The 13,372-nt window shown below is 35.8% G+C and overlaps 1 protein-coding gene across 1 annotated transcript in view; it reads left to right on the top strand.

Moving 5' to 3' along the window:
- Positions 1-13,372, top strand: part of Dera (deoxyribose-phosphate aldolase) — a 41,914-nt gene that overhangs the window by 285 nt on the left and 28,257 nt on the right. The window contains exons 2-3 of the mRNA XM_090381144.1: positions 7,157-7,254; positions 9,673-9,817. Of these exons, the coding sequence (XP_090237270.1) occupies positions 7,157-7,254; positions 9,673-9,817 (243 nt within the window). The remainder of the gene's footprint in view (positions 1-7,156; positions 7,255-9,672; positions 9,818-13,372) is intronic.

Genomic DNA, 13,372 nt, shown 5'->3' with positions numbered 1-13,372 from the left:
ATTGCAATAATCACGTAAGCTATATTTTTACATCGTGGCTTGTTTGGTATGATCAATTGCTCACAATTTCATATCTGAGATTTGCAGGATCCATAATTAGGTCCTTCAACATACGACTTCTTTTTGATAGTTACATTTTCCCTGCATTAATGGTTATAAATAATAACATGGTTATAATGGTTAGGTGTATAATGACAGTAGCGCAACTACCATGCCACCCATCCAACGGTGATAGACCTAGAGGGGCTTACATCTGGTGAGTATGGGCTTGGTACACCCAGGGTCCTGAGCTGGAAATCATCATTCTTCTCTTTCTTGGTAATTTCCTTTTCTCTCTCTCTCACTCAGGGTACCTCAGATTTTTTTTTTTTTTTTTTTTCCTGTGCAGTATTGCAGCGAAAGCCTTAGGCTTTCTTGCATCATGTAGCTAATTATGATAATTTTGCCATTGAAAAGTGTAATCTCTCTCACACTATATAGCAGGCGTCTGCATTATGCTGTACAGAGAATATATATTGGGATATGACTTTCATAAAATAACCCAAGTTTTTTTTTTTTTTTTTAAATATATGTAAATGAATTAAAATTTAATGGAAATTTGGATAAGTACAGAAGAATTCTGGATACAATAAGTTCTGATTATCTGGAATTTTTCTTCTAATTTTACTCAGATTGACACATTTAATACTTAATTAACGGATATCATCTTTTAAGGGCACAAAAGGTGATATAGTTGTACACGTTGGCACTAATGATATTAAGAGTAGGAGACCGGCGGAATTACTTAGCAAGTACAGGTCACTGTTGAAAAAAAGCCGTGAATTAGGGTTGAACTTGAAAGTGTCTGCAATTCTGCCCAGACACGATAGGAGGGAGTATATGATGAGAGCCTTGTCGATCAATTCGGCCCTGGAGGGATTGTGCAAGGCTCAAGGGGTAGAATTTTTTTCAGCCTGGACTGTACTTGTTAACAGGAGAGATTGCTTCTACAGGGATGGGATACACTTAAATAGAAAGGGTGCAAGAATTTTTGCTGATGCTGTCGAGGCAGTGTTAGGTGGGTTGGAAAACTGCTAGTTGGGGGGGATACAAGGACTAATAGATTAACAGTAGCCACTGGCAGAGGTGGAAGTGATTCTTGCACTGCTTCTATTCAAATGAGCAAAAGTCTGAAAAACAAGATGCAGGATATTTCAGAGACTGCTGGTAGTCATTGCGTTACAAGTAAACACATGGGTTGTGTTAGGGTAGCTAAGAATAGAAACAGGTGCATGTATACCTGCGTGTACACCAATGCTAGGAGTTTGGTAAATAAATTTGATGAATTTGAGGTATTGCTCAAAACATCAAAGGCAGATATTGTTGGGATATCAGAGACGTGGTGTCACACAGATATAAGTAATGCGGAACTGGAATTTGGGGAATACAATGTATATAGAAAGGATAGACAGGGGAGGAGGGGTTATGCTATTAATTAAGAAACACATAAAGTCAAAGGAAGTGAAGCCAGTTGACATCGATGGACAGGGCAGTGTCGAGTCAGTTTGGTGTGACATAAGCATAGGGAAATCAAAATTGAGAGTAGGAGTGTGCTATAGGCCTAATGACTCTGATGAGTATAATAATATATTGTACAGGGAAATAGAGTGGGCCAGTAAATCAGAGAGTCTTATAATGGGGGATTTTAATTTCCCAGATATTGACTGGAATTTGTGGGTTGGTCACTCGCACACTAGCAAGGCTTTTGTGGATTTATTGGATGATTGTTTTCTACATCAGCATGTTCGTGAGGCAACAAGAGGGAGCAATACTCTTGATCTGATTATCAGTAGTGATTCTTCATGCATTAAGAACCTGCAGATAAATGAACCACTAGGTGGCAGTGATCACAGTGTGTTGAAGTGGGATTTACTCAAGGAGGTAACTACCATCAGAGGTAAAGGGAAGGGTTTTTGTTTTCGTAAAGGCGACTATGATGGTCTGAGACAGTATTTAAATTCTATACAGTGGGACCAACTGATGATGTTACCAACAGCAAACTCAAAATGGGAAGCATTCAAGGAACTAATCTTGGTGGCTACCAGGCTTTACATACCAACTAAGAAATATTGTTCAAGGTTTAGGCCTAAATGGTTGTCAGATGGACTAATGAGACATGTGGCAGAGAAGAAAAATGCATGGGATACATACAAATTAATGGGTGACATGGAAGCCTATGATAGATATAAGTTGGTCTGTAACCAAGTCACAAAGGAGATTAGGCAGGCAAAGGCAGACTACGAAAAATCCTTGGCAAAGGATGCAAAGAAAAACAGAAAGGAGTTCTTTACATACTTGAACTCGAGAAGGAAAGGGATGAATCAGATTGGTCCACTGGATATTGATGGTTCAACAGTTGAGGATCCTGCTCAGGTGGCTAACAATCTAAATGAGTATTTTGCATCTACATTCACGCATGAGGAGTTATTCAGGAAGGAGAATGATGTAGGTAAAGTAAACATTGGCAGTGAGCTGGATGATTTTGTAATAACTGAGAGGAAAGTGGAGGAGAGATTGTTGAGGATAAACATAAAAAAGGCACCTGGGGTGGATGGGATCTATCCAGTTATATTAAAGGAGGCAGCAAAGGAAGTATGCAAACCCCTAGCCATAATTATGAGAGCTTCTTTGGACTCAGGGGAGGTACCCATAGACTGGAGATGTGCAAATGTAACCCCAATTCACAAAGGAGGATCAAAGGCTGACACAAGTAATTATAGACCTGTTAGTTTAACTTCTGTTCCAGGTAAATTAATGGAGGCACTGGTTAAAGAAGCACTGCAGGATCATCTAGACAAGAATTCAGTTATAGCTCAGACGCAGCATGGTTTTGTTAAGGGCAGGTCTTGCCTGACCAATTTGATTGGATACTATGATGTAGTCACAAAAGAACTGGATGCAGGGAATAACTTTGATATTATATATTTGGATCTTATAAAGGCTTTTGATACTGTTGCACATGGAAGACTGCTGCACAAATTGGAGCAGTGTGGCATTGGAGGCAAATTGCTGCTATGGATAAGGGGATGGTTGAGTGGCAGAAGACAGAGAGTGGTAATCAATGGACACTGCTCAACGTGGACTAATGTTATTAGTGGAGTTCCTCAAGGTTCAGTGTTGGGTCCATTGTTGTTTTCGGTGTTTATGAATGATATTGATTATGGGATATCAAGTTTAATGTCTAAGTTTGCAGATGATACAAAGGTTGGCAGGGTCGTTAAGGACACTACTGACGCTATGCTGCTGCAACAGGATCTGGAAAGGTTGAACAGATGGGCTGAGAGGTGGCAAATGAAGTTTAACATTGACAAATGTAAAGTACTACATATGGGTAACAGTAACCCCAGAGCAATGTATCAACTCTGCGGTACTACACTGACAGTGGTGGAGAATGAAAAGGACCTGGGGGTAATTGTGCAGGCAGATATGAAGTTCTCTGAGCAGTGCAGACGAGCTGCAAGAGTAGCTCATGGTGTCTTGTCAATGATATATAGGAATTTTTCTAGCAGGGATAAGGAGGTGATTATTCCCTTGTATAAGGCAATGGTTAGGCCACATCTTGAGTACTGTATACAGGTCTGGAGGCCTCATTTCAAGAAGGATGTAGAGCTGCTGGAACGGGTACAGAGAAGGGCAACAAGATTAGTAAATGGAACAAAGGGTTGCTCTTACGAAGAAAGGCTTAAGTTTTGCAAATTACAGAGTCTGGAGACTAGGCACCGGCGAGGTGATCTGATAGAGGTGTATAAGGCTTTGAATGGTTTGAGCATGCTCAATGCCAATGGGATTCTTCATCTTTCTCAGAATAATCACCTCAGAGGGCATAAATTCAAATTGAGAAAGGACGGATGTCGGATAGATGTGCGGAAATTTGCCTTTGGCCAGCGGGTGGTTGGTTGGTGGAACCGACTTCCATCACTTGTTGTTGAAGTTGATAGCCTAAACAAATTTAAAGCTCAACTGGACAGGTATTTCGAACGAACGGAGGGGTGAAATGGGAGAGGGTTTTTTTTTTTTTTGGCTGATGCTGAATAAGCTTGCTTTCTTGCATCATATGCCTCTACTAATGCTAATGCTAATTATAAAAACAAAATTATCACATGAATATTATAATTCTACTTCCATTATATATGGATTAAAAGTATTTGAACACTCCTTCAGGAATATTGTGTACTGTGCCAGAAGTCCCCCTCCCATATCATGCATGTGTATTGGCCCAGACACAATACAAATCTTAGTAGGTCTGCCTGTGCAGCTGTAGTATTAGAAGTCAATACGAGCAGTGGATCTAAATTTAGACTTTAAATCTGGGACAATGGTTGGATGCTGTGGAGAGAAATGACTTATCTAACTTATAAGAAGTTAGATAAGTCATTTAAAGTCATTTATTTCTGAAAAAAAAGGTTTCTTTTATTCTCAGGAACTTTATATATGAAAATTATAGAGCTTTCTAACTTTTCTTTGTTATACATAAATAAAAGCTAACAGTATTTCAATCTTAATATAATTTCCTTGTATTAAAAGGCCATAGTTAAATTTATTAAATATCTTTGCAGTCTTATGAACAATGCCTTTATCATCACACTTATGTTGTGTGTGATATGCCAGTGTTAATGAGTACTCAACGTTTTTTACTGTAAAAATGAAAAAAGAAGGTAAAAAGTTTTAAAAAGAAGCAGTGGTAGCCATTAACTTGTGCTGATTTAAATTTAGGTTTTAACCTAAATACTTGTAGTTTAATAGGAGTTTGAAGTAAATTACATTCTTTCATAAATGAGCATTCAGCAGCAAAAGACAATTGTCAGATTCTGTCACTCTAGTAAACTGAATTAACATTCAAAGATAGGATAGCTTGAATGCATCATGCTTTAATTGGATCATGTTGTTTGCTACCTTTGAAGAAAAAAAGGTTCATAATTAAAAGTTTGAAAACTAAAAAGCATTATTGAGGACAAAGCTTTTGTCCTTAATAATGCTCTTTATTTATTAAATGCACCATTGTCAGGATTTCCCCCTGCAACCCCTAGTCATGGAACACTACTTTATTCGAATGAAAGTAGCTACCACTTGTAACTTTAAAACAGAAACTGAAACTAAATGTTTGATTTCATCAGACTGTTTTTTGCTATGTTGAAGCAAAAAAAATTGCCAAAGTGTGTTAAACATTATGCTTATGGTTTTAGACACCAGATTGGCTACAAATACATCATTCATCTGCTAATTACCCTAAATGTTTAGAAAGAAACTGAAGCTCTTATATCTGTATAGGAAACTTATTTAAATTGTTTTACTGCTTATAACAGTAAAACAGTCAGTTTTAATCAAGAAGTTAATGTTATGAGTAGTTTTAATCTCTTTTTACTTAAACAAACTGCTCTGAAATTTGTTCATATCTTGCTTTGTTGCTAAGATATACTTTATTGTTTTGATATTATGAGATTCTATGCTATATTTAATTGAACTTTCAATACAGATAATTTATACCAAATGATACACCAAGTGTATCAAAACCTCTGATCTTAAAGTATGGAAACTGAGACTTGGCTCAAACACAAAGTTAGTTAGAGACAAACACAGTAAAATAAATAAATACTTTTTTGTGGGATGTTATGTTAAAAGGGATGCAGTATAGATTAATTAAATATAAAATTTCATGACTGCAAACATACTGTTTTACTTTGTGTCTTTGAGATAGGTAAATACAAAGAACATAAAATGCACACCCCATTAAAACAATGCCACATTATTAACCTTTCCATGTGCACAACCATGACTGGTCTGAACCACTCAAAATTCAAGACGACATGTCATTTAGAAATGGAAGATGACCTGTGGTCTTCCATCTCTGAAATGAATGGGGAAAAAATGGATGGCCTTTTGATAGTCATTGTTTTGCAAATACGTGTTATATTGCTTTTCAGATCATATTAGCATTAGCATTAGTAGAGGCATATGATGCAAGAAAGCAAGCTTATGCAGCATCAGCCAAAAAAAAAAAAAAAAACTTCCACTTCACTCCCCCCCCCCCCCCCGTTCGTTCGCAATACCTGTCCAGCTGAGCCTTAAATTTATTTAAGCTATCAACTTCCACAACAAGGGATGGAAGTCTGTTCCACCAACCAACTACCCGCTGGCTAAAGGTAAATTTCCACACATCTATCCTGCATCTGTCTTTCCTCAATTTGAATTTATGCCCTCTCAGGTGATTATTCTGAGCAACAGGAAGAATCCCATCAGCATTGAGCATGCTCAAACCATTCAAGGCTTTATACACCTCTATTAGATCACCTCGCCGGTGTCTAGTCTCCAGACACTGTAATTTGCAAAACTTAAGCCTTTCTTCGTAAGAGCAACCCTTTGTTCCATTCACTAATCTTGTTGCCCTTCTCTGTACTCATTCCAGCAGCTCTACATCCTTCTTGAAATGAGGCCTCCAGACCTGTATACAGTACTCAAGGTGTGGCCTGACCATTGCCTTATACAAGGGAATAATCACATCCTTTTCCCTGCTAGAAAAATTCCTGTATATCATTGACAAGACACCATGAGCTACTCTTGCAGCCCGTCTGCACTGCTCAGAGAACTTCATATCTGCCTGCACAATAACCCCCAGGTCCTTTTCATTCTCTACCACTGTCAGTGTAGTACCACAGAGTTGATACGTTGCTCTGGGGTTGCTGTTTCCCATATGTAGTACTTTACATTTGTCAATGTTAAACTTCATTTGCCACCTCTCAGCCCATCTGCTCAACCTTTCCAGATCCTGTTGCAGCAGCATAGCGTCAGTAGAACCCTGCCAACCTTTGTATCGTCTGCAAACTTGGACATTAAGCTTGATATACCATCATCAATATTATTTATAAATACAGAAAACAATAATGGACCCAACACTGAACCCTGAGGGACTCCACTAATAACATTAGTCCACGATGAGCAGTGTCCATTGATTACCACTCTCTGTCTTCTCCCCCTCGACCACCCTTTATCCATAGCAGCAATTTGCCTCCAATGCCACACTGCTCCAATTTGTGCAACAGTATTAAAAGCCTTTCATATGTATATGATAAAGTTATATGAAATAACTTTAAGATAGCACAATTATCTCTTTTTCTTGTAGATCCAAGTTGGTTTGAAACCATTTCTGTTAACCTACCATCAGTCAGACATTATGCCACTGTGCTCTCTACACAAAGAAGTATTACGGGTGAATGGCAGGTTTGTGTTATTATTTTATAGTTACTAAAATATATTCTTCTATAAAAATATGTAAGCTGCCTTCCTTAAAAATATATAATATATACAGAATGTCTCAAATGTATTCATATTTCATTATAATATTCTACGTGTAAATGAAGAAATTATTAATATTTTATATCGGTATTAGTGATGACAAAATGATACAAGCAGCAAGTTTTAACAATATCAGCGAAAACAAAAAAAAAAAAAAAATTCCCACAAACCTCTGAATTTATTCAAACTATTCATTTACAATTATTTTTTGGCTGAAAGTAATTTTTGCTCATTTATCCTGCAACCATTCTTTCCAGTATAATTTTGTGTGGGTGCGTGTGTCATCCAGAGAAGAGTAAGGATGCTATCAGCATTTAATTTACTCAACCCATATAAAGTTATTAACATTTCAGACAAGTTTCCTCTCAGAGGCCTAGTTTCCAGATTCTGAAATCTACAGATCTTGTGTCTTTTTTTTTAGTAAAAATACCCTTTTGTTCCCCTCACTAATCTCATTGCTCTTATGTGTACCCATTCCAGCAGATCCACATCCTTCCTAAAATGAGACTTCCAGACTTGTATGGAACACTCAAGATGCAGCCTGACCATGATTTATACAATAATATAATCGGTGCCTTGTTCATGCTGCCTTTCTCATTTTCATTCTTCTTTTTAATTTTTCATTACCTTGTCTGTATTACCACTCAATTCTTTTGTTATTCTTTATCAATCTTAAACCTCCGCCGCCACTTTTCAGCCCACCTGCCTAATTTATCCAAGTCTTTCTGGACTAGTCAGAGTAAACAGTTTAACTGTGGAATAGGTACTAGAGTAAATAGAATGAAACAATGATGGTAGACTACTGTTGGTGTTTTAAATGGGATTTGTGTGATGAGCACAAAGGAATATTATAAAAAAGGCCTTGGTTATCAAAAAACATGACAAGAAGGATTTCATATGATGACTGACAAATATACAAGAATTAAAATCAAAGCTTTAATAAAAAATATAATAATCATAAATTAGATAGTATGAATCAGAGCTGTAATACTCAATATGTTCTACGTTGATAATAATATTAGTAAATTAATAAGAGGAGTTTACTTCAATATAGTACGTGGAACACTTCCGTATGATACCCTCCAGAAATTAAAACGGAAAAAACGAAAAAATCGACAACTTACCGGTACATTAAAGAATAATATAAATAATTAAAGTAAAATATAAATAATTAAATAATCAATTTAACACAATTCAAAATCAATTTAAAACAATTAAAAATCAAATTAACGCAATTAAAAGAATCTAACGAAAATATTCCAAAACGATTTTCCTTCCTGAAGCTGACAATGGTTTTCGACCGACTGTCGTGATCACAGGAATTCCTGTGATTTTTTTCGTTTTTTCCGTTTTAATTTCTGGAGGGTATCATACGGAAGTGTTCCACGTACTATATTGAGGTAAACTCCTCTTATTAATTTACTAATAATCATAAATATAAATAAGGCATTTAAATAAAACAAAATGCAAATTAAATAAAAATTTGATATCTATGTTTAATTAAATTAGTGTTTTTTAACACTGGTACAACCAGAGGTTTATATGATATGTGGTTGTCTGTAACATAAATGACTAAGCACAAGAGTGTTAAAAAAATGTTAATAAGACACAGAATAATGCATATTATTCTGTGTCTTATTAACACAGAATAATGCATATTCTGTGATTTTGCAAAATAGCAGAATCCATAATTGGGTGGATGTGGACTAGTCATAATAGGACCTGTAGTAAAAATATGAAGTGCTCTGAGCCATCGTGAGCCATCAATAATCTGAACATTATGGTGAGGATCACAGTTGCATTGCTCACTCCAGTGGCATTCAGCAGTGACAGAGCAATTAAAGTCAGCTATGCAGTTCAAAGGCTTATGGCTCTCAAGATTATTCAAAGATTATTTTGTGTAGTTCTCAAGCTTTCAAAGATTATGTTGTGCAGCTCTCAGGGTTACTAATTTTGATTACCACTTGCACTAAACTACTGAAATCAGTTTGCTGACTGTTTGAAATACATTTATATTTTGCTATAGATGTACATTCTTTATTTTTCATTTTGTGCAAAAAGTTGACCTAGTAGAGCAAAATCAATTACAGATTTGGAATCGGCACCTAAAAATTGTATAAGTTCACCAATTAACATTTTTAAAAAAAGCAGAATTTTTTTAAAAAAATGTATACCAATGTTATTAATATAATAAAGTTGAAAATCAGATCAGAATTGTTTGAAATTGTTTATTCTAACAATTCTGATCTTGCATACTAAATATGTTTTAAAGTTAACAATTGAAACTTTGATAATAACTCAAGAAATTTAACCTGTGTTAATGAATACCTATATCCTAAATAGGTTGCATGGCTTCTGCAAGCTGTGACATGTATAGATCTGACAACTCTCTCTGGTGATGACACATCAAGTAATGTACAGAGACTCTGTCACAAAGCAGCACATCCCATTCGAGATGACCTACTTGAAGTTTTAAATTTGGACAAGAGTATGTTAAGTGAAATTTAAATATTCTATGAACTCTAGTTGTCATTATGATTCTTTGTATGTGATATAAAAAATGGATAACACAGATATAAATTATCAGTTATTAAAATTAACATAAAATGTTAATGAATAGGAAACATAATGTTTTCTGTTCTATTAATGCTTTATTTAATAGAATAGCAAGCAGAACTTTTTTATTTATGCATTGGTCAAATTTCATATACCACTACACACTTATTCCATCAATCCTACCATTGATTGAAACATTTTTGGAAGTCTTCTTTTGTGAATGCTTTTAGGCTGTCCATTATATTTGATTGGATTTCTTGAATCAATTCACATCATTTTCCTTTCATGTCCTCTTTTAATTTTAGGAACATCCAAAAGTCACATGATGCCAGATCAATTGAATAAGGTGGATGCAGCACGAATGAAATGTTTTTGTTGGTGAAAAATTTCCAGAGAGTGTGGGTTCACATGTTCAAATTTTATTTTCAGTACACACCACAAATAAAAAGAGCAAATGTTCATTCAAATTAGCTTTCTGCTAGACTGGCATATAACACCAAGTTTTAACTTGATGTTAGGTTCCAGTCTAGCAGGTTCATGCTCAAAAGATGTTGTTATTAGCCCCACTCACAATCTTTTAGCTATCACTATACATTTACTGACAGTTTCTTTTTTACTTCAGAAGTTTAAGTGTTCATTATGGACTTCTTAAATCACTTACAAACCTGAAAGTAATATTCTGGTTTCTTCAATAGCTTTCATGCTGTAACACTCAACAAATGAAATGGCATGGCATATGCAGTCATTCAAATTCCAAACATTTACTGACAAGAGGTGGAACATGCACTTGCTCTTTAACATAATTCTGCAAAAGAAGTTTAACACTGAATTATATTAAGAAACCTAGGGGAAGTGGGTTGGCAGTGCTTTCAGGCTACATAATTCATCTGTTGATCAAATTACAAACATGAAACATTATTAGAGCTTATAGTGCACTAGTATTATGTGTGAGCTGAGAAGACAGATATTTGTTGATGTTTAACTTGAATCCATATACAACACATTTGTACACTATTATTCCACAGACTTCCTAATAAGGAAGTATATAAAAAAGATGATTATGCCAGATAACAGAAGCAGAAGGAATAAATGAAGAAAAAGAAGAAAAGTTATCTTGAAGAGTTTGGAGTTGAATAGTGAATGGCTGTTGACTAACTATTGCATTTGGTTTGGTTTGGAAAAAAAAGTAGAATTATGCACATTAATTCACAATCAGAGTGCTTATGAAAAACTCTGCAGAAACTGAAAACATTTTGGGAGAGCATGTGATGTTTTTGTAAGAGAGAGAGAGAGAGAGAGAGAGAGAGAGAGAGATCATTAACTAACCTTACCGCCCTCTTTTGGATAGAGTCTGAATTTAGGGGGAGGGTTGTAAGCAGGATGAATTTGTGGTTTGTCCAAAATTAGCAGCCATTTAGAAATAAAGTAATGACAAGAACAAAAAAGAAATTCTTGTGGTTTTGAGGTGGATGGGGGAGGGACAATATTTTTGATATATGTATGCCAAGGAAGGATAGAAGTTAAATTTATTCCTAATCAGTGGGAGAAGTTCATTAATGATGAAAGAATAGAATCTTGGGGAACCCAATGTTAGTTAGCCATTCCTGAAGTTAGAAGGCAGAGCCATCTACCATCATACACAAGTTGTCAAACAGGAAACTGGCCAACCAATCGAAAAATTGGAAGGCAGAAACCATAAGATAGAATCTTACTTAGCATTAGCATTAGCATTAGCAGAGGCATATGATGCAAGAAAGCAAGCTTATTCAGCATCAGCCAAAAAAAAAAAAAAAAAACCCACTCCCATTTCACCCCTCCGTTCGTTCGAAATACCTGTCCAGTTGAGCTTTAAATTTGTTTAGGCTATCAACTTCAACAACAAGTGATGGAAGTCGGTTCCACCAACCAACCACCCGCTGGCCAAAGGCAAATTTCCGCACATCTATCCGACATCCGTCCTTCCTCAATTTGAATTCATGCCCTCTGAGGTGATTATTCTGAGAAAGATGAAGAATCCCATTGGCATTGAGCATGCTCAAACCATTCAAAGCCTTATACACCTCTATCAGATCACCTCGCCGGTGCCTAGTCTCCAAACTCTGTAATTTGCAAAACTTAAGCCTTTCTTCGTAAGAGCAACCCTTTGTTCCATTTACTAATCTTGTTGCCCTTCTCTGTACCCGTTCCAGCAGCTCTACATCCTTCTTGAAATGAGGCCTCCAGACCTGTATACAGTACTCAAGATGTGGCCTTACCATTGCCTTATACAAGGGAATAAGGCAATGGTAAGGCCACATCTTGAGTACTGTATACAGGTCTGGAGGCCTCATTTCAAGAAGGATGTAGAGCTGCTGGAACGGGTACAGAGAAGGGCAACAAGATTAGTAAATGGAACAAAGGGCTTTTATGCTAAAGCTTTTATGCTTTTATACTTAGAGGGCTTTTATGCTAAACCTGATCAAAAGCATTTGAAGTATAAAGTTTAATTGCTTAAGTTTCTTCATAATTTTTCCAGATCTGAGTAACACAAGTTTCAGTATTGCCATTAGATTGGCATTAGTGGTATCCATATCAGCAGTCATAAATCATATAGGTTTCAAGATAGTATGAAAGGTGACGGTTGATTTATTTACCTATTACTTTGGAAAGCGTTGAAATAAGTGGAATTGGGACAATAAGAGGAGGAGAGATTTGTCACCCTTTTTAGGAATTGGCTGGTATGAACGAATTTCCACGCAGAAGGAAGAATTCGATGATATAAAGTATGCAAAGGCAGCACAAAATAGGAGTTAACTCTAGAGTGCAAATTTTAAGAACAGGAAGAGAAATTTCATCAGGGCTTGGAGATTTTTTGACATTGATTGTTCAGGATTCTTCTAATCTCAGGAAACCAAGTGATTATTGAGTGGGTTGTGTTTGCTATGGCAGGAGGATATTATCAAAGTCATCAATGCAAGAGTTAGTGTAAAAGTAAGAAGTCATCATAATCTTTAGATGAAGATGCAATATCACAGTCACAGGGAATAACCAAGGTGAAAGCATGAATGGACAGAAGTTGAAAAGTTAAAACCAGTGACTTTGACAGTAATATTTGACTACCATTTGAAAAGAGTAGAGTTTCTTACTTTATAGACTTTTAAAAATGATGTGATTTATTAATAACACATTTATGACTATTGCATGCTTTAGTTTAAGCAGTAAAGGGAATTTTCAGATTTTGATGCAATGCAATTATGATATAATTTATTCATATCCTGAAAAAAAAAAAATGTTAGGACATTTTTTTTTTTTGGGAAAGCACAATTTAAATGAAACATAAGAGTTTATGGTGGAATGAGGAATAAAACATGGATGAACAAATTTGTCCCATTTCTAGGCATCTTCCATAAAACCTGTCCTATGATTAAATAAAAAATTTCATTTGTTCATACTAAAACTGTTGTATTAAAAAAGTCATTAAAAATTGAGGTCATAGTATACTCCATGA

Source organism: Mastigoproctus giganteus, chromosome 9, assembly GCF_048544385.1.
Source record: "Mastigoproctus giganteus isolate SK-2022 chromosome 9, ASM4854438v1, whole genome shotgun sequence".
Classification (NCBI taxonomy): Eukaryota; Metazoa; Arthropoda; class Arachnida; order Uropygi; family Thelyphonidae; genus Mastigoproctus; species Mastigoproctus giganteus.
Note: the sequence above shows the minus strand (reverse complement) of the source record. Positions and strands in the feature narration are given on the sequence as shown.